General features: G+C 32.9%; 1 protein-coding gene across 1 annotated transcript in view; it reads right to left on the reverse strand.

Moving 5' to 3' along the window:
* LOC145286179 (krev interaction trapped protein 1-like) overlaps positions 1-22130 on the reverse strand; it is an 80754-nt gene extending 58624 nt beyond the window's left edge. Inside the window, exons 1-4 of the mRNA XM_080134969.1 lie at positions 21927-22130; positions 12492-12763; positions 7684-7788; positions 5514-5634 (exon numbers count right to left, since the gene is read on the reverse strand). Coding sequence (XP_079991095.1) covers positions 5514-5634; positions 7684-7788; positions 12492-12741 — 476 coding nt within the window. The 5' untranslated portion in view covers positions 12742-12763; positions 21927-22130. The remainder of the gene's footprint in view (positions 1-5513; positions 5635-7683; positions 7789-12491; positions 12764-21926) is intronic.
* Positions 22131-23038: the final 908 nt, after the last annotated feature.

Here is a 23038-nt window from a genome sequence, read left to right on the forward strand (position 1 = left end):
TGAAGTGGGCAGAATTCTTTACATGTGTTGCTGACTTGCCTGCTAATGGGTTTATTATATCCACAAGGTACCTGCTCAGTGGGTGGCATGCTGAGCCTCGGCAGCTCACTATGGGTCTGAGTGGAATACCGTCTTTGTGTATCTTGGGGAGACCGTACATATGTGGTAGCTTACTGTAATGCTGGACCAGCTGTCTATATCTCATCGGAGCGATGTGTTCCTTGTTTTTCGTAAGGATTTGTAACAGCTTTCTTTCGGTTTTCAAAGTTGGGTCCTTCTTTATTTTACCGTAGCTACCATCTGCGATAAGGCCTGCCATTTTTTCAGAGTATTCCGACATGTCCATCACCACAGTAGCATTGCCTTTGTCTGCTGGCAGAATTATTATACTGCTGTCACCCTGTAGGTTTCTTATAGCCAGCCTATCTTCCCGAGAGATGTTTGATTTAGGAGGCTTGGCTTTCTCGAGTACTTGTCTCACTTTCCATCTTATTTCATCACCTTGGGTTGATGGGATTCTCAGGGCTATATCTTCCATGTGTGTTATGATATCTAAGAATGGAACGCGTTTGGTTGTTGTTGCGAAGTTGAGACCTTTATTTAGTACTGCTTCCTCTGAGTGACTCAGTTGGCGGCTGCTGAGGTTGATGACCGCTTTCACAGGTGAGCGGTGTTTTGATGTTACAATCCTCTGGTCTTTGAGCTTTGTGAGCTTCTTGATTTGGCGTCCTTTGACCTTCTCATATTCTTGTCTGTACGATTTATCCAGATCTGATTGGATTCTCACCCTGTCTTCCTCTTGGGTCACTTTGACAAGGAACGATGTTAAGGTGTTGGAGATTTCGTTCCTTAGTTTTTGTTTATTCCAGCGGGTGTGTTGGATCCTTTCTCGAACGAGGGCATGCCCTGCCCTTTCCGCAACTCTACGTGCCTTCCTGGAATCCACTGCTGTTTTTAATGTCAACCCTGCTGGTATGAGTTTTAAGTCTCTACATCTGTACAGGAAGGTTAGATGGTTAGCGAGTCTTGCCAGTTTCATATGATGCTTTTCTAGGTGTCGCCATTCAATCCTAATGTCGGGTCCGTACCGATTCGATAGTAATTGTCTGTATTTTTGAGATGAGTTGTTTTCATTGATTGAGATTGTCGGACTGACTTCCTCATCTTGGTTGTTATTGTCAAAAAATACAGACAATTACTACTTTTAACTAGAAATAAATTTCTACTGGATAATTTTTCGCAATTTTGGGATATATTAATATTTTCAACATAACAATTAAGTTATTTTGTTGTTTTGGCTTAAAGCCACATATTTAAAAACGATCTGTCAACTGCATCTTAACAATTAAACTCCATTTAAATTTAAAAGGGAAGTAACTTTTTGCCCTTTGTTATTATGATATTTTGAAACATGATGTAAATCTAGGACGTCATGTGAAAGCCATAATTGTTTTGTTAAGGTAATGTTTTAAGATTTGTTTATGAGAAAATCTGAATAGCTCAGTTAGTAGAACATCAGACTGAGGATCTTAAGGTTTCGGTTTCTGCATGTTAGTACAGTTTAGGAAGCAAAGAGGGAATTACAAAGTCTAGCAGTCTGAGAGAAAAAGCTATCAAAATAGGTTTTCCATCATTTAAGAAACCTCTACAGTGAAGGGGTGGGATTTTGCTGCAAGGCAGGTTTGTCAGAAGTATTGGAACTGCATGTCTGTGGAACTCTGTTCCGTCTGCCTGCTTCCCACCGAACTACAACTTGGATGTCTTCAAGTCCAATGTTAACAAATTCCTAATGAACCGCCCCCTTAAGTAAACACTTCATCAAATCTCCACACTAACCTAATGTACTTGCAATAACCCTTATCCCTGAGTGGCTTCCGGGCCTTGATAAGTGGTGATCACTGTGTAAAAAAAAAAAAAAAAAAAAAAAAAAAAAATGCATGTTGAGGAGGGTACAAATACAATGAATTCAGAGCACGTTCCATTAAGCACTTGAAAAACAGGTACAGGGATGCAACATTGCAGCGATGGGGTAAGAGTTGGAGCTTGGTTAATAGTGAAGGACCTATTAGATTGAAGACCCCTTTTTAGACCCTGTCTAAAAGTGAGAGACTGGCAATGGATGCACCAATCTAGTTGCGATAACAATATTCCATTCATGGGCAAATGGTGGCTTTGTAGAGTTACAAGATATTCTCAAGTGTGAGTAATTTTCTAGCATGGTAGAGGGAACCCACTTTCTTTGCAGCAGCCTTTGCAATGTCTTCAATGTATTTATTCCCGTTTATGTTGTCTATGAATGTTAAGTCGAGTAGCATGAAGGATGAGCTCTCAAGAGAGATTTATAGATTTATTTTTATGGCTTTTACATTAAAATGTACACAATTTATTGCAATATTTTTTTTAAAAAGGAGAGTATGATTAAAGAAAGTTGGAAGGTTCTACTTATAGACACTGGCGATGCGAACTGACCAATCAAATATCAACTGATATTTGGGCTTGACGATGAATGCACTGGAAAAGTCACTTCTGATTAATGTTTAGTTTAAAATGATTTGTGTTGATTTTAAATGTTGCCTTTTCTTTTATCATAAATTGAATTCATTAATAAGAAAAAAAAAATCAAATAAAATGCTGAGGTACATCCGGGCTTGAACAGGGGACCATTAGATCTGTAGTCGAATACTCTACCACTAAGCTATATCTCCAGATGATAATAGTTCTGTTTTTTTTTTTGAATTTTTAAAAGATTTGCTGAGAATTGAATCTCAGTTGATTTGCTTAGAATTATCTCCCTTGGCTACAATCACTGTAAAATATTCCCTTGTAAAAATTCTTTTTTATCTATAAGAAAGATTTTTAGGATCCAATTTTTTCGATTTCTGATACTTATCGGATGAAATTCTGTACAAAACATATCTAAAAACACTACCAGACCTTATACATTACCTTTGTGTGAAATTTGCAAAAGATAGGCTCAGTTGTTTTGGAACTTATGAGGAAGGAACTCATACACAAAGTGACTTTTAAATAATAGTATATATATATATATATATATATATATATATATATATATATATATATATATATATATATATATATATACTAGACCACCCGTGACCCGTTGGGTCAGTACGTTATATTAGCTATGGAATTCATGTATGAGCGTGACACTTGTGGCATAAAGAAAATAGTTTTTTTTTACATAACAGAAGCATTTCTATGAAAGTATATTAAAATGAAAAAAGAATATAGATAGATTTCTATGAGTCGTTCTGTTTATTATAATTGTTATTTTTTTTTAAATTACAGTTACTGAATTATAAGTGGTTGGTCATACTTATAGGTAAATATGCACTGAACAGGTATCATAATCCTTATTATAGTTAAATTCAAATTTTGATATATCATCTTTTAAATGAAATTGTTAGTTGAAAGTACAGAATAATAAAAAAAACACTCTCCACATGTTAATAATGGCTTTTTAAATAGAAAATGAAAATAAAATGTAACTTTTTTCATTTAATTTAAGCAAACATTCAGTACCCATTGTGTAAAGGAAAACACTATTTAATGTAATAGAAATGTGTGCATTTACCGATTCAGCTTTCCGTTTGGAAATGTAAGCAGACGACTTTAAAAAACATGGGAAGAAGAAAAATAAATTTTTTTGTAATAACGCCCTCTAGTAAAAAGGTCTGCATTAGTTAAGGGGGATAACTCTATCCAGTTTTACATCGCTCCCTTTTTCTCTCTCTCACACATACACGTAACTATTTCTCGCGTACGTAACGAAAACAGAGGGAGTAGGAGTGTTGAAATCTATTAGAGGGAAAGTGAGAGGTGTTTTCTTTCCATAAATTGTATAGGGTAATATTTCATATTATTAATAGATTCATAAATAAATAGATTTTATAATATATATTATAATTATCTATGAATCTATGTATTATTTGTATATATAAATAACTATTTGATCAAATTAAATGAAATTGTTTGTATTAAAAGCGATATAAAAATTCCGGAATTGGAATAACGGATTGAAGACGTTGCTATTTACGCATGCGCAACCGGATGTTGAAAACCGGAAATCTGATTGCAAACATACAAGATCCATAGAGTTTTAGTATTATATAGATATATATATATATATTTTTTTAAAATCAATTTTCACCCCAAACAAGGTACAGTGCCACTTTGAAGTAGAGGGCTACTATCGGGAACATAATTTGCAGGTGCATTATGAAGGGAGAGGAGTAGCAAGATGTTTGTTCCCATTACACTTGAACTTCTGCATATCAGTACAGTTGGGAAAGCAGAATCCCGGAAGGGAGTTCCAAAGACTTGCAGTTCTGGGGAAGAAACTATTGGAGTAAAAGGCTTTCTTACACCTAGGGATCTCTACTGTAAATGGGTGGGACTTAGTTGCTTGTCGGGTTTGTCGGGGGTAATCACGTTGAGGAGGTACAAGTGTTTGCAGTTCGTCAGGGCATTCACCATTAAAGTATTTGTAGAACAGGCAGAGGGATGCAACATTTCGTCGATGGGACAGCAGCTGAAGCCTAGATGAAAGTTCAGGACCTATCAGGTTGGCAACTCTCTTTTTCATCCTGTCCAGGAGTGAGAGACAAGCAGCAGCCCAAATGTGACAACAGTACTTCATACATGAGCGAATGGTGGCCTTATAGAGGTACAGGATACTTTCAGGCATAAGTAATTTTCTAGCATGGTAGAGAGAGCCCGCCTTCTTTGCAGCAGCCATGGCAATGCTCTCAGTGTATCTATTCCAGTTCATGTTCCCTGTAAACGTTAGGCTGAGGAGTTTAAAAGAAGTACTTTCAGGTAATGCTATTTGTGGTAGAGTTTCTTGTAGTATGTATCTTCATATTTCTTATTTGCTTTTTTCTTTCTCACCTTCCTATCTTTTTTTACGTTTTTCTCTTCTTTTCTTTCTTTTTTTTGACGATCACTATAATTTTTTAATGATCCCTATAATTTTTAACGATCACTATAATTTTTTAACGATCACTATAATTTTTTAACAATCATCATCATCAATTTTGATTTTAGTTTCCATTTTAACTGATGGCACTCAAATCATAATGTTTTTTTTGCTTTTGAGACCATAACTATATATTGGGTCCAATATAATACGAAATAATCAATAGAGAATTGACTCTATAATAATAAATACAAAATCTGCGTAAATTAAAATGTCACATTTAAGCATATTTTACGACTGGGCAACACCGAGCACACCTGCTAATATTTTATTAAAAATAAAACCATTCCAAAAAAGAATCATTTTGAAATAAAGAGTAGTTTTTTTTATGTAGAGTTTTAAAATCAAACTGGAATAATTTAAGTATTAATCGGAAGGGTCTTTTCCTCGTTATACCCTGGCAAGACTTCCGCATAACAGAAAGCAGAAGTCGAAAAGAAAGTTTTATTTAAAATAACCTACTTATATTAAGACAAAGTTAAAATGAAAGAAAAATGTCTGCATAAAAACTTACATTTTTAGCATAAGCAGAAGCGTCAGCGTTGTTTGCGTACAGGTAAATTTACTGTTTCCGCTGAGGGCATCATCAAGAGAAACGAATGCAACATGAGCAGTGGACGATTTTTCAAGATTGACTGCAAAGAAAAAAAAATACAATATATGATGTATAAGATGCTAATTTTTAGTGTTGATGCTAATGTTTATGTAAGTAATAATATTGTTGAATTAATGATTAACTTAATCCAAAAGTATTATGCGTCTACATTTTTGAGATGAGGATTACTTATTTGCATTATTTGGATTCTTTGGACTACTGTTCTCATCTTGAGTGTTATTTACTAACGTTTCAGTTGTCGTAACTTCCAACCTTTTCAGGTGTATTTTGCCGAACTCAGTAATCTAAAGAGAATTTCAGACAGAACCATTTATTTAATCTACTGGATCAGCATGGTCTCGTTCCATCAGTCATGACCGAATAGAAGTCCTAAATTGTATTTGGAGTGTTGCCTGCATTGAAGATTGAACATTCAATCTTCAGAAGAGTATAACTTAAAACTGAATTTTACCAAGTACTTTATTCACTATGCCACGGGTCCTTACACAAGATGCATCTGAAGAAGGTTGGAGGTTATATCGACCAAAACACTCAAGATGAGAACAGTAGTCTGAAGAATCCAAATAATATGATTAATCCAAAGGGCTGGGAATAAGCAAAATAAAATGTGAAGTGAAAAATGAGACTTATATAGAATTCAAACCTGTCAGAGAGAGAGAGAGAGAGAGAGAGAGAGAGAGAGAGAGAGAGAGAGCATCTAATGTGTGTTTTAGATTGCTGGATTAACAAGCCAAACAAACAAAACTGAAATTGTACAATTTGGAGAATGAGACATTTATACAATTCCAATTTTCCCTAATCATTTAACTTGTTAGTCAAGCAGTCTAAGATGACACTTATGTTAGATAGTCTCTCTCTGAGGCACAGGTTTGAACCCTATATGAGTTTCACTTTTCACTTTGTGGTTTTCTTTGTTTATTCTCAGCTCTTTGGAGCAACAAATACTTTAGGAGAGTAGAAAGTGAATCTTGGATTTACTTTTGGCAGCTTGATAACTCTTGCTTCCTTTATTTTGTCTTTTAGTCCTTACATTCCTTGAGCCATGTTTCTGACAAAGGGGGAAGAACTGCTGTATTCTGGATCGGAATCTATGCATCTGACAGTTACCATTGGCTAGTTTTGACCTAGAAGTAATATTTTTTTTTATTCCTTACATCAAGTGGCTTCATGTCTTGTCTGGAGTAATTCCCGTAAATGCATAATATACTATTAGAAATAAATTCCAATATGAAATATTCATAGATAAGCATTGTATATAATGGTACTAGCACAGTAGTAATATTCACTTTTGATTATAATGGACTATTCAAATATTTTTTTAACTTACTTTTTTACTTTCGATTGTTAATAAAAAGGGAGAAACAGAGAGAGAGAGAGTGATATAGATAAAAAGACAAAGCCATTCTTAAAATAGGGATGGGGGAAAGTCGCACATTGAATTGTCTGGTAGACTATGCTTCAGCATCTTCCGGCTGCTTATATAATCTGCTGGAAGATGCAGACACAGAGTTGCTGGAAATTGGCCCATAAACTGGATAACTATCAAATAACAACTTACAAATACACACACAGACACATTATATATATATATATATATATATATATATATATATATATATATAAAATGTGTCTGTGTGGGTGTGTGAGTAAAACGGAAAAGGGAAAAAACAAACAAAATCAATTCGATCGATAATCAAATACAGTTGATTTTGTTTGCTTTTTCCTTTTGAAACTGATTTTTAACTCACAATTATAAATCGTTTACTTAATATTAATATAGCTCTAGGATACCTATACCTATTGAGCTTTTTATATATCTACAGTACAATGGGCATTGTTTTCTTTTAAATGTATTAGTACATTTACTAATACATTAAAAATAAATTCTGCTCTTTAGACTTCAGGTCCAATTCTCTCTAAAAAAATACAATATATATATATATATATATATATATATATATATATATATATATATATATATATATAGATAAAAGTCATATGAAGCATTAAAAAAAATTTTTTTTTAAAAACTAAAGTCCAATGGCTAGTTTATCTATAAGGTACTTACCATTGTACTTGTGGTTCAGTGGCACACAGTAGAGTCCCATGCTAGAAAAGGAGTCTCTGTAACCTGAAGCATCACTGCTTAAATGCACACGTATAGCTCGTTCACCTAAGAAAGAAAGATTTATATATATATATATTTCATAAATGATTATTTTTTAAATATTGCTAACTAGCAAGGGTAGTTTTGGTAATTAGGTAGAATCGAAACCGAAGCCCTGAGGTGAAGTTGGAAAATAAAATGTGAAAAAAACATGACACGTTAACCGCTTGGCCAGCAAGAATGAGTTACTGAAAGAAGTTTGAATTTATTTAATTAAGAAGAGAATTGACAGGTGCCCGCACTAAATGACGTCAAGTAGAAGTCGTAGAGTTAACATTTTGTGCGAGCGTTACGACGACGTAAACAATAGCTATTCAGCAGTGAACATTTTCTGCAGGACAGTTTTTAATGAGATCAATAACCCGTTAAAGCTCAATGTATCTATTTTATAGGTGCAGAGCATATATAGCACAAAATTTTGTTGAACTTCAAAGACTTATATTTTTACTTTTATATAACTTTTGTTTATTTTATCTTGGATCTCTTCATTGCAGTCATTTCGTTAATGGGATGACAATTTTATGTTTTATGTTTGCATAAAAATTTTCTTTCTCATCAACTCATCAGATGTGATTTCTATCCGATGTTATCAACAAAAAGTTAATTTTGCACATGATAAACCTGGTGCGTTCATTTGGGAAAAAGAAATTCCATCCCCACGTGGTTACGGGTCGGCCATCTTTTTGTTGATAACATCAGATGGAAATCACATCTGACGAGTTGATGAGAAAGAAAATTTTTATGCAAACATAAAATTGTCATCCCATTAACGAAACGACTGTAATGAAGAGATCCAAGATAAAATAAACAAAAGTTATATAAAAGTAAAAATGTAAGTCTTTGAAGTTCAACAAAATTTTATATTTAAACAGAAGCAACACATTTTATTATATTAGAGACGATTTTACTTGAATATATACCGAATTATCTATCTTAGTGTGTAACACAAAGAAATAGTTTTTCGTACATATAGATATTGAAACAGAGATAAAACGTATTATTTTGTAAAAGACTAGTTAGATTTACATGACATTGTCTGGGTAAAGGGTTTCAGGATTCGGACAGAGTTTCAATGTTCATTTTCAACGACTTTTTAAGGCTTTTCAAAGTTTTTCAAGGCCTTCCCCAGACAAAATTCAAGTTTTTGAAACAAAATTTGGGGGATATTTTACAATCTCTAGTGATTCGAAAAAGTGTTAAAAAAGAGAAATTCGCCATTATATTATGTTGTGGAGGGGGGGGGGCTGGTGATGATGATTCTGATTGCTTATCTCTGTATTTGTAACGCGTCTCTTATTTAGTGTCTATGCTTGTGTTTACTGTGATCGTCTATACATTCTTCTAGTGTGTGTGTATATGTATTTCAATAAAGTCACCATGCCTTTTCTTTTTCTGTTCTTGGTCCTTTCTGGGGGATGCTTTCTTGTTGTTCTGGTTGATGCTGAAAGAACATCTTATGAAGAAACACAATACCAAATTCTAGCATGGCTTCTTTATTTTCTTTAACGAGAGAATGGGGTGGAAGCATTGCATTGTTGATAACTTACTTTCTTACGTTTCTTTCTTCAACGTATCTTTGCATCTAACCGAGACATCTGCTTCGTCCGAACTCAGAAAACCGATTGCCTTTCATGCAAACCAAAAAGATCTTTCTTTCTTCTTCATGCATCTTGTTACCCTCGGTTGTTGTCGCAAACCCTAGCTACCTGTTTGACATATGTCAACCATAACCTCTTGACCCATTCTTTGCACTAACCAACCTGGCAACAACTCCAATTTCCAACATGCCCGCATAACCCGGGATGTATTATATAACAATTGGAGAGTCCTGACCACAGAAGGAAAGTTTTTTTTAAGGGGGGGGGGTATTTTTATTTATGATTGCCATTACTACTACTACTACTCCCCCCTTCACCCCCCCCCCCGAGAAAAAAAATTGTGATAATTAAAAACTAGGCCGATCGGGTCGAAAAAATTGGAGTTATGTCCCTTTAAATGGGACGTAACTCTTGTATCCACAACACTACTATGCAATTTCAAAAGAATGTATTTCGATTTTATTTTCAACTAGCGAGGGGTACCCGGCGTTGCCCGGGTATTTGTAGGTGTGTGTGAAAAAAACCGGAAGCCTTGACGCGCATAGTAAAAAAAAAAAAACAGGTGCCCGTGAAAAAAAACGAAGCCTTGACGACGCGCAGTTGGAAAATAGTAAAGGGTGATAAAAAAAACAGGTGCGCGTTTTTGATTGACGTGATGGCGATAGCTATTCAGCAGTTACGATAAATAAATAAATCGGTTTGTTTGTTTTTAACTAAGTTCGGGGAAAACCAGCTCCCTGTTTATTAGGGGGAGTGTCTCGTCTCGAAATGAAAGCTACCGTCTGATATGACGAAGTCGACATTGAACAAATGTTACTTAGCTCTCTAGAGACCACTGGCTCTGGGCCGGTGATTAGAGTGGAGTTCCACTTTTTGTTTATACCGAAAACCGAATGTAACGCGTGCCGATGCGGGAAATGTGGAATAATTAACGTTTGAAAGTCAATAAAATTAAATAGACAGGCGAGCTCCGTGGTTAAGTGTGAGATATTACAATTTATAGATGATATAAAAAGTTTTAAGTTGCGAAGCGAGCGAGCGCTTCTCTGAAAGAAGCCTTTTGTGGACATCGAGGAAGCGCATACATCCATACATACATTCATTTTCGCTTTTATATATATAGATATTTTTTTATTGAATTTTTTTTTTTTTTTAATTGAGACCAAAACAATAAATGTTAAGGGATCAAAATTGGTGTCAAAGTTAAAAAAAAAAATTACCTCTGCGATCTCTACCAAATTACTCAGCCAATTTTTGGTCTAAACATTTGAAATTTTACATGAAGGGTATACACACGTAGGGCAAGTTATAGGTGTGTCAGAAATTTTGTGAAAAATATTAAATAATTCCACCCAGTCTTTCCAAGCTTATAACTACTCGAAAACTGTAATTCACGCCCTAATTTGTTTTTTCAATGAAAGGACCAAGGTTTCATTAAAAAAACAAAAAAAAAAACAAAAAAACAAAACAAACAACGTGTTTTTTTTTTAAAAAAAGGTTTTAAACTTCGGACTTTACAGGTAAATTTCTAAAAAAACACTACTTTTTTTGTTTTAAATTTGAATATATTATTTATTGATCTTTTATCTTCAATTTGTGATATATAACACTTTGGTGAGTAAATTAATTATTTACTTTTTAAGAGATTTCAAAACGGGAGGCGTGAATTAATTCGACCTCCTGTCTTTCCAAGCTTATAACTACTCGAAAAATGTAATTCAAGCCCTAATTTTTTTTCAATTAAAGGAGCAAGGACCAAGGTTTCGTTTTTTAAAAAAAAAAGAAAAAACAAACAATGTGTTTTAAAAAAAAAAAAGGTTTTAGACTTCGGATTTTACAGGTAAATTTCTAAAAAATACTACTTTTTTTTGTTTTAAATGTGAATATATTATTTATTGATCTTTTATCTTCAATTTGTGATATATAAAACTTTGGTGAGTAAATTAATTATTTACTTTTTAATAGACACTTGAAAATGGGGGGGGGGCGTGAATTAAAAAAAAAAAAACGTTTGTCTAAAATATTATATTCGGTTTATTGGAAAGAGCATAAAATTTCACATTGACCCTGAAAATATCGTAAAAATTGAATCAATAGAAAAATTTTGATAGATTTTTAAAGTTTAAAAATTGAAAAATACTGAGCTCGTAAAATTCAATTAATTTCATTACTGTTTAAAAAAAAAAAAAAAATTTCTATTACTTTTAAAACAACTTTAATAGTTTATTTTGGAAGTATAATCCATAAAGAAAATAAACAACTCACCTTTAAAAGAGAAATTACGAGTTTTTTATATTTTATTCGCAGTTTTGTGTTAGAGGTGTCAAAAATTCCTACAAAAATTCTGATACACACGTAGGGCAAGTTATGAACAGTATACAAGGCCCAAGCAAAGCCGGGCTGAATTGCTAGTAATAAACAAAGTAATTCAGTGTGTCTTTTTACAGTTATGCATAGCTGAAAAATACACACACTGTGATACTATTAGCGTTCCCCTTCGCAAGTGCTAGAAAGACAAAAATAAGAGGAAAAACTAATTAAAAAAAAAAAATAATAATAGCAGAAAAAAGAAGTTGATCAGTGAAACAAAGGTTATAATAAAGTAATAACAATGCTTAATGATACCATTTTTTTTTCTTTTATTTAAAAAAAAAAATAAAAAAAATAAAAAATAAAAAAATGAAAAATAAAAAAGTGAAAAAATAAAAAAATGAAAAATAAAAAAAGAAAAAATAAAAAAGTGAAAAAATAAAAAATAATAAAAAAAATGAAAAAATAAAAAAATGAAAAAAATAAATAAAAAATAAAAAATGAAAAAGAAAAAAAAGAAAAAAGAAAAAATGAAAAAGAAAAAAAGAAAAAATAAAAAAGTGAAAAAATAAAAAAGTGAAAAAATAAAAAATGAATAAATAAAAAATGAATAAATAAAAAATGAATAAATAAAAAATGAATAAATAAAAAATGAATAAATAAAAAATGAATAAATAAAAAATGAATAAATAAAAAAATGAAAAAATAAAAAATGAAAAAATAAAAAAAATGAAAAAATAAAAAAATGAAAAAATAAAAAATGAAAAAAATGAAGGAGATAAGAAAAAGAAAGTTTATTACCTTTGATGCCACCTGATTTGTCTCTAGTCATCAGATAAAGATAGTCAAGAATAACTTCTTGTGGAACGATGTTATGCTGGAGCGGAAACTTTGGGAGGGAACAAACTGGTTTACCAAAGTTTGCGTGAGAAGTCACCATCGTTTCCACCAACATGACTTGATAGTGGCAAGGATGAAACTCTTTGGTGACGCTGCCAACGTTCGACTTCCGTTGAACGACAGCCACTCCCACTTCGACTGAGGATGGCATGTCTTCAAATTGTCAGAATCACCTAAAAAAAAAATAAAATAAAATAAAATTCAGCAGAAATGGTAGAAAAAAGAAAGAATTTTCATGTTGAGTACCATGCAATAACACAAAGATATTATTGTTAAATTTTGAAGTTGACTAATGTAATCAGAAAAGAAAATGTAAAACAAGAAAAGAAAAGCTGCAAAGAAGGTAGACTCCCTCTAATGTGCTAGAAAATTTCTCACACCTGCTAGTATCTTATATCTCTACAAAACCACCATCTGAATATGCATGAGGTATTGTTGTTACATCTGAGCTGGTGCACCAACCACTAGTCTATCCATCTTAGAGTCTAAAAAAGACTCTTGGTACTTATGCAGAATAAGGTCTGTGTTATATATTATTTTACTTTTATTAAAATGGTGCAGTTGATAGAGGCATTGCATCTCTGCGGTCCCAGATGAGCATTGTCTGAAAATAGTGGTTTCAATCTTACCCAAAGCAGGCCAGCAGAGAATTAATTGGCAAAAACATGGTGAGACAACAACAACTAAAGAGGGAAGTAATTACTGGGAATACAATTGCAAGACTCAGCATTCCTATCCCGTCATGGTAAACCACCTTAAGAAAGCCAGAGGATGAGTTGGCTAAAATGTAGTGAAACAACAACTATGAAGATGAGGATAACAGTCCGCAAATAAATGAATACACAAGATCTGTGTTATTGTCAGATTTTTGTTAGGTAGTTTTTGTAGAATGCCAAAAAGGTGTCAAAATGCAAAGCCTATGAAATCGCAGCAGCCAAGAGAAAAAAAAATCGTTAAGAAAATATTTGTATACTATTGTTGGTTTATTATTAAAAAAATTAAATATTTATCTTGATTTGAAAAAAATAAAATCAAAGCTTTCGTTCGGCACCTTCTGACGTTTGCATAAACTGCCCAGAAAATTCCGACGATAGCATGGTTCTTATTCTGCACCAGAATCTTTAATCTAATAGGTCCCACAATGTCTACCTTCAGCTTATGTTCCATTGCTGCCATGATGCATCACAATGTTTAATTCAATGTAATGTACTCTAACAAATTTGCTGTTGTAGTGCACGCTATATGTAAATATTCCAACCAACCTGACAATCAGCCAATTCCGATGTGGATGTCCCCAGATGTCAGAAAGCTTTCTACTTTAATAATAGCTATTTTCCTTGAATTGATAATCTTCGAAATTCCCTCTCTCCTCGTTTCTTTGGATTGATATGCAGAAATTTAAATGTAATGTTAATAAACATCTCACTGCACAAGTCTCCACTTTTGAGGAATAAAAATAACCAGAGATGGGTCTGCTTATTTGCCTGCCTTCCTACAAGAGTAAAGTTAGACTCACGGTTGGTTTTTAATGTGAGGAAAATCTAATCCCACCCAGAAATGAGTAATTTCAATTTGGACAAAAATCCGAGAAGGGTCTAATAAATGCAATGGTAAAAAAAAAAAAAAATGGTTCTGTACAATAGTAGTGGCATAAAAGAGCATCTCTCATTATTATTTTAAATAGGTCAATTTTTGTATTGGGTACTTTTATAGTCATAAACTCCTATAATCATGGTATATTTTGAGGAGGGAGGGCTTCCTGGCATGGTAATAGCATCTGTATTGGACAAAAAACTGGACCCCCCCCAAAAAAAAACAGACACATTTTTGCTTTTCTAGCCGGATCTTAAATATTTCTATCGCACATTATTCCCCATTTGTCTATTCCCTCAACCCAATAACAAGACTATCCTCACTTACCATAGCCCCATGTCTTCCTCCCAAAAAACTGTGCGACCTCTAATCCAAATTTTTTGCTTTTCGTAGCTAAAGTGTATGATTTGGTTAATTTTTGTTTTAAGCCACGAAAGAAGTTAAGTATACTCTTATATCGTAAGCCATTAACTGTGCAAATAGCAACTTCTCATGGTGAACTCTGAACATCTTTCTTAATTTGCCTCAAGTCAGCGATCAATTATAACAGTCAAACATTCATGTTTGTGTTTCTGAATTTTGAGATGAGGATTAATTATCAGGATTAATCGGACTACTGTTCTCATCTTCGGTGTTATTTACACAATGTTTTGGCCGATGTAACCTCCGACCTTCTTCAGGTGTATTTTGTCAAACTCGAGAATCCACACTTGGGAGTCTGCAAGAACCCATAGTGTCATGAATAAAGTACTAGGTTAAATTCAGTTCTAAGTGACATTTTTCTGGAGGTTGAAAATTCAATCCTCTGTGTGGGCGATACTAAGAATACAAGAGCAAATTACTTAAAAATTCTACCTGGTCATGGCTGATGGAACGAGAGCATGCTACTCCCGTAGATTAAATAAAGCATTCTTTTGAATTGAAAGGCATGTTTAATTTCAGAAGTGTTTTCGATGGGTAGTTGATCTGTATAAGTCTTGAACTTTAAAAGTTTGCAGATGAAGGGTGCAGATCTTTCTCATGTGGACACAAAAAATTATGTGCAGGAATTCTAACAGATCCAGTTTTTTTTTCTTTTCTGGTTGGTTGCTAGCAAAACATGGTTCCATTTGGCTGGTCAGTTCCTATCACTAGTGTCTATAAATAGAACCTTCCAATTTTCTTCAATCGTACCCACTTAAAAATATTGCAACAGATTGTTTAAAATTTCTGTGCAGATTTCAGAGTTTGACAGAAAGATTCTCAAATTCGACAAAATACACCTGAAGACGGTTGAGGTTACATCAATTCGATTTCACTGCATGATATTCATGCTATTAGGTTAACAAGAAAGTTCTTGTGGTTTTTAACTTTTAAATTCAGATGAACATATCTCGACTCAAACAAAAATTTATTGATTGAAATAAGCACCATCAGAATCAACACATTTTTGCAACCACAAAACAAGTGTGTTTATGCCAGTAACATAAAAATCTTGCATTCCGGTGATGATGATATCGCTTAGGTTTTTGAAGCATTTCTCATGAAGAAAGTTGTTGAGATGCTTGATCAAAGTGGTAGTCGGTAGGTGAGAGGTCTGGAGAGTATGGCAAATGAGGCAGACTTTCATAGCCAAATTCATTCAACTTCTGCAGGGTTGGTTTAGCAATGTGCAGTCGGGCATTGTCATGGAGGAGAATTGGGCCTTTTCTGTTAACTAATGCTGGGTGCTGTTGTCGAAGTTTCTGATGCATTTCATCCATTTGTTGACAGTATTTTGCTGTCATAATGGTTTTGCCTGCATTCAAAAAACTGTAATGAATGAGACCAGTCGCAGACCACCTAACAGTTAACATAATCTTCTTTTGGTGTAACTCTGGGTTTGGGAAGTGTCGTGAAGCAGTGGCAGTTGTTGTTAAAAACCTACTTTTCATCCCAAGTCACAACCAGGTCAAGAAACAAGTCGTTCTTGTTGCATAAAAGAAGGGAAGATAACACTTCATAATGGCATTTCTTTTGGTTGTTGTTCAATTCATGAGGCAGCCATTTATCAAGTTTTTTGGCTTTCCAATCTCTCTCAAGTTGTTGGAAATCATCATACACGTTATGTTTAATTCAGAAGCAAGTTCTCGAACAGTTGTGTGTGGATTGGCTTAAATAAGGTTCTTAATTGATCATTGTTAACATCTGATGGCCAACCACTACTCTCATCATCTTCAAGATTCTTGTTGCCACCACGAAATTTCTTAAACCACTATTTTGCTGTGCATTCAGTAGTGGTTACTGGGCCCAACATTTCATTGATATCGCAAGTTATCTCAGCAGCTTTTCGGCCTAGTTGAAATAAGGAAATTGTACAAATTTGCTTTTCTTCCATCTTGTATTCAACGTTCTGAAAAGAAGGCATAATTGTGTAAAACGATTGTAATTTAAACAATTAGATAGAGTGAAAAACGCTCTTTAAAATTATATATAAAGTAAACGTATTATAACAAAAACTTATTTGAAAATACATCATATGAAATCAAAATTAAAAATTCCGCAAGAACTTTCTCGTCAACCTAACAACAAAGTGTACTTATGGTTAGAACTATCCAATCAGTGTGTTGGAATTTTTTTTCAATTTGCATACGCTTCTAATTATACTAAAAATAAATGGTTTGAAACAGGCTCGAATACAACACCAATTTTAAGATTAAAAAAAAAACAAAACAAAACAGTTGGACATTAATCCCAAGTCTAGAGTACTGATCTCTAAACCTGTCTAGAGTGATAGTCACGAAAATATACACACACACACACACACACATCAATTGGATAAAAATTATACACCAGTACAAACAAATTATTTTAGGTAATTTCCTGGTTTAGAAATATGAAAATTATATGGCCATCCAAAGAGGACTTTCCCATTGTGTAGTCAGGCAAAAAGGTCTAATACTAACCATTTCCTGAGTTTATACACTTACCTTCCGGAGTCACACTGAAGATCAAGGCTTGTCAAGTCCTTAATGATAATGTACCTACTCATCCTGAAACTTTAGGTGAACCATACATATATAATGAAAATACAATAATCTCACAGTGAGAGAAAACTGAACAGCCTCCTGACATGGACATGTTCACAAATTACCACTAGATGAGGATTGTTATAGACAGTATTCCTCAGCCAAGCACCTTAGCACAAAAATCATGGCCACTTCCCAATTAGTGAATCGGTGCTTCCCCCATTCAATGTGATCAGAGAAACTAGGTTTACTCTGGAGAGAAGGAATACATTACACTATATTGAGGACTTAGTTATCAAAGATCTCAATACTGAGATACTTGGTGGTGTTTCATTCGTACATAGGAACAACCTGTCAGTCAGATCTGCTAAATCTGACAAGTGCATTAGTGACACCTGGATCAGGTATGACTCAACTGCATCAGTACCTAATATAAGGCAGGTCTGACCTACTCATGCTGTGTGTGCTTCACATCAACAAACCACAATTTGATCCAGTGAGTACTAAGAACTCTCTATGCTTGACGCTGATGATGAGGAGTTTGCCATTGAGCCTCGTTGGGATTCAGTCTATATAGTATCAGTCAGAACTTGTCCACAACTCATAATTACAAGGAGTGCAGGAAGGTGCAGCTTGTCAATACCACCAGTGAACCACAACAAATACTGAGATTACAACATCTTTGTCAGACAGTACCCATATTCTTTTCAACATCAGTTTCTGCCCTGAGAGGTGCCATAGATTGGAGCTCAGACAAGCACTTGTCATGAAAATAACGATAGAGCAGAGACTTTATTTGTGGAGATCAGCAAACGATCTTCAAAACTCATTAACACCAGCCATTTGGCATGGAAAGAGATCCAAAACAAATGCTCAGATCTAAGATGAACACGGACACATCTGATGCAAGGAAGTCGCCCTTTAAAGTGACTTAATGACATCAGTAGCGTGAAAAAAAAAAAAAAAAGAGAGATTTTCAGATTCTCACAAGATGGTTGTTCACCAGAATGATTCCCCTCTTTCACAATGGATTAGTTTTGTTTAATGGCATATCAACCATTTTTGGGTTATTTAATGCTGAATTCAGTAATTTTTGAAACAGTTTTTCAAGTTCTTTATATCTTCCAAATATTTATTCAAGAAATTTAGTTTTCTTGATTTGTTTTTATTGTACATTAATTCTTTTGGTTATTTAATGTCAAATCCAGTAATTTTGGAAAAAGTTTTTATTCTTCATGTTTTTTTTTGATCATCTTCAATGATTTATTTATGGTGTTTATTTTATTATTTTGTAGAAAAAAGTTTTTGTTTTTAACTTTGCAGAACATGAATGATCTTTGCAAAGGGAAAGTTAAAAAAAAACCCCAAAAAACAAAAAAAAAAAACAAAACAAAAAAAAAACAACAATAACATTAATGTTTAGTGTATTTTTTGGTCAGAAGCCAATATCTTCAGACAGCCTGACCTAGTAACACCAGATGCCACAAAGGTATGACCACTCCGAGCTAAGTGAACCTGGGAGCAATGGTAATTGAGGGGCAACTCCACATTCCTTAGAGCACTCTAAGAGGTCTCATCAGTGGATGTCTTTTAAGGTCATACACGAGACCTTTTACAATGGGATGCAATTGTCAACTCATGACATGCTGTCTACTCTATGTCTTACTAACAGCACTACAAATCAAACAAGGGCACCTCTCTAAACAACAAATGCAGCAGGTGATGAGCCAATACTTCTATTACTTCTATGCCTGGACTTTGTTGAAACTATAAACAAGATTGTATCCGCATGTCATCAAGAAAGATGTCTAAGACACTTTAACAAAGTGGACTCAACTTGGTGCACAGGTCTCTACAGTCTCGCTCTCTGATGCTTTCTATGCACTGAACAGGAAGGTTAGATCACTTGTACTGATTCCCACGAAGATCCTGCATCATCTGGACCAGTTCATCAATGAACATATTTACTTCGATGATATGGATTTAATAAAAGAACAGCATTACAAGTGCAATGCCAACTATGCATACAATGAGCGCTCTAAGGCTTCCAACTGTTCAAGTACTACAGAAGTGGATGTTGGGGACATTGTGTACTTTTTACAGTAACCCGATAATAAAATTCATAAACTGTGACATATATTAAGATATACTTCAGAGGAGACAACCTGAAGATGCAGATCTAGCACCATCCTGGCTCACGTAGCCAGTTCTTCTCAAACAGAGTTACTCCTGTTTAGAATAGGCTAAGTTCTCACACCGTTATTGCCCCCTCAATAAATGCCTTCAAGTCACACCTGGCTGCAAAACAGGAAGGACCATCAAGACCTATATTACTGCAAATTTTCTTAATGGGTCAGTGACCCTACCCTCAAGTATTTTTATGAGTATTATAACTAGTGTTGAGGTGATTAATTGGAATCAGGAAATGGAAAAAATCGGAACTTTTTGGGATATCGGAATCGGTATCAGGATTGGGAAAATTTCTGCATATTTTTCAATGCCAAAAACGATTCCTTTAATTTTCTTTTTTGATTTGATTTTGTTTAAAACAAAATCTTCCATTGCTGGTTGTAATGATAAAATAAATATTTATTGATTTTAAACTACTAGTAAAATTAAAATCTAAAGATCATTCCCCACGAGTGTGTTTTTACATTTGAAAAAGATATCTGCACATTTAACGTGCGTTTTTACATTTGAAAAAGATATCTGCACATTTAATGTGCGTTTTTACATTTGAAAAAGATATCTGCACATTTAACGTGCGTTTTTACAATAATCGGGAAATGTAAAAAAAACTTTATAGTTAAAGATTTAGAGATTTATAAAGAATCGGAATTGAAAATTGTATCAGAATCGGGAAAAATATTGGAATTTTCCCATCACTAATTATGATTAGTGATACTGGACTCTCTTTGACAGAAGAGGATCAAAATCTTGACATATGGTTTTAATACCCTAGCCGGGTAAATAATGGCCTATACATAAAATGAAAGATGATCTTCATTATAAGTATTCTTATTTTTATACAGAAGTAAAGAGACTTATTAAATTGTTATATAATTTACATATGCATTCTCAGTGTGTACAGACCCAGCTATGTAAATTAGATAGCAATTTTGAAAAAGAGTAATACTTTCTCTAAATACTTAACAAAACTAAAAAGTATTTGAGAGTGGTTGAACCAACACAGAGTGAGAGGAGAGGATGAGAAAAATACATAGATAGCTTAGAGGTAGATGGATGACATTTTGGTTAATTATAAATTACGGCTAATTAGAATAACGAAAGCATTTTATTTTCCAATACCAGATGGAGGCATTATGTTTACAAGAAAAATATGTCTTTCCTATGAAATCAAACATGGATATGACAACAGAACACACAATGCAGATATTCTTCGGCTTTATGCGATCATGCCCATTTCTTTTTATTTTCTTTTTAAGGTAAAAAATTCTTATTTTTTTTATGAGTCAGTGCGGAAAATATTCAAAATTCACATAATTATATGATTGTTTCTGTGCTACGAAACAGGTGCTGTTGAAAGAAATAGATGATAAGATGAATAACATTGTTTATATAAAAAAATATGCGTATGCAATTATATTTCACTCTTTATTTATACCAATCCTTTAATTTATAAAGCTCGATATACAAATAAATGACAAAAGATTAAAAAATTGATATAATAATTATATGAATAGTTCTGCGTTACGAAACAGGAGCTGTCAAGAATTGAGCATTTTAACATGCTGAAAGAAATAAACGGCAAGATGTACAACATCTTGGAATGTTGAATATAGGCCTTGGGTTTGTATTACTGTACACATAGATTCGAAAAAGTTGCCAAAAAAATAAATATATAACAAATAAATGTTATCAAAGGCAAGATAAGTTACTTTTCTACCTAACTGGATATATTTTTCGTGTTTTTATTCAATGTAATATGTTTATTCAGCTCAAAAACCATATAGTATTTACCGATGTATTGGAAAATTCAAGATGGCGCCTGGCTCTCTCTTTAACACGGTAAGTTGTGGAAAAGGTGTTATAAATAAAAAACTAGATATGTCAACCTATGTCACGGTAACATATATTGAGCGGGTGTTTAATAGTATTTTATCTAGTTTTTTTTTTTTTTATTAATAACACCTTTTCCATAACTTACCGTGTTAAAGAGAGAGTCAGGCGCCATCTTGAATTTTCCAATACATCGGTAAAACACTATGGTTTTCGAGCTGAATAAACATGTTACATTGAATAAAAACACGAAAAATATATCCAGTTTGGTAGAAAAGTAACTTATCTTACTTTTGATAACATTTATTTGTTATATATTTGTTTTTTTGACAACTTTTTCGAATCTATGTGACAAACTCTAGGCCTTTTATCATTTATATAAAGTCGTTTTGATTCAATTCAAATTTTGTAAAAGCATAAAAAAGGCCGGTGTTTATGCACTTTTGTTACCGTGCTATTTTAAAAAATAGTTTTTAAAGTTTAATTAAAATTTTACGATATTACTTATTATATTGTACTTTTTTTTACTTATTATATTTTACTTTATTAAATTGTTAAGTGAAATGACATAATAATTACAAAACACCCCTTCCCCGTAATTAAGAATGGCTTTCTAAATAATAACGTTATTGTCATTTCGGTAACAAAAGTGCATAAGTACCAAAAGACCATAAGGAAACAACGGAAAGGAATTAACGCACATTTCTTATAAGATATATATTATTGATTAACTTACTTATTAATGTGGTCCGAATAAAATCCAGATTGCAAATAATGAAGACGTGAATTTCAATTGTTTCTCTTGATTTCCCAAATAATTCATGGTTTTATTTCTTGATTTTTTTTTGTTGCTTACTTTTTTATATTTATTGTGCTTAAACAGTTAATGTAGTTTTTTTCCTTTTTTTTTTTTTTACAATATAAGAGAAAAATTCTATTTCTTCTTTCTAAAAGTTATTTTCCAAAATAAATAAAATAAAATATTAACTTTGAGTAAAAATAAAACATACGATTTTTATAACCTGCCGAGATATAAACATTGTCAAAAGAAAAATTGATAATTAACTTTTTTTTTATAATTAGGAAATTATTTTTTTTTTAAATAGGAAATTAATTTTTTACGCTCATCAAAACAATCAACAAGTGCACTGCGCCACTGCAGAGTGCAGCCCTTTTTTTAATCGGCAAAATTTAAATCTCAAGTCGTAAATGAATACTTTCGATTATGTTAAAAATATATAAACAAGAAAACAATTCAAGAAATAAAGATTTGAAACGCAAATTCAATAAATTAACCTAAAAAAAAAAATTAATAAAATCAGAAAACTTCCTCAAAACTTTTTGTGTTGTTTGTGTGTTATTAGATAAAAAAAAATTATTCAAAGTTTCGATTTGAATGATTGATTTCCTCGTAGATAAAATATCCCGATGGATAATGCTTGGTTTGATTTTCATCCATTATGGAAATAAATATCATTTCCGATCGAGAAATGTTGACGATCAAATTAAAAATAGAAAACAAGAAAAGTTTTCGTCTTCTGTCATTAATTACATTTTGACAAGGATGGGTAAGTCAGGAGTTGACCATAGTTTCGTATAAAAGTTAAAACATTTTAAAATTTACAAAAAACTAAGACTAAAAAAATAATAGTCATTTTATATCCATTAACTTTTAAATTAAAGTAAAAATTCATTTTGTAGACTAACACAAATGTAAATAAATATATTTAGGTGCTGAAATTTATATGATTGTATCATTTACAACTTATTTTACTTTACACATTGAAGATTTATTTTGCAGTCACAGCTACCGACGCAGTACGCACTGAAGTCTTATATGTAAAATAG

Source organism: Euprymna scolopes, chromosome 10 (genome assembly GCF_053919585.1).
Source record: "Euprymna scolopes isolate OS-2025 chromosome 10, ASM5391958v1, whole genome shotgun sequence".
Taxonomy (NCBI): domain Eukaryota; kingdom Metazoa; phylum Mollusca; class Cephalopoda; order Sepiida; family Sepiolidae; genus Euprymna; species Euprymna scolopes.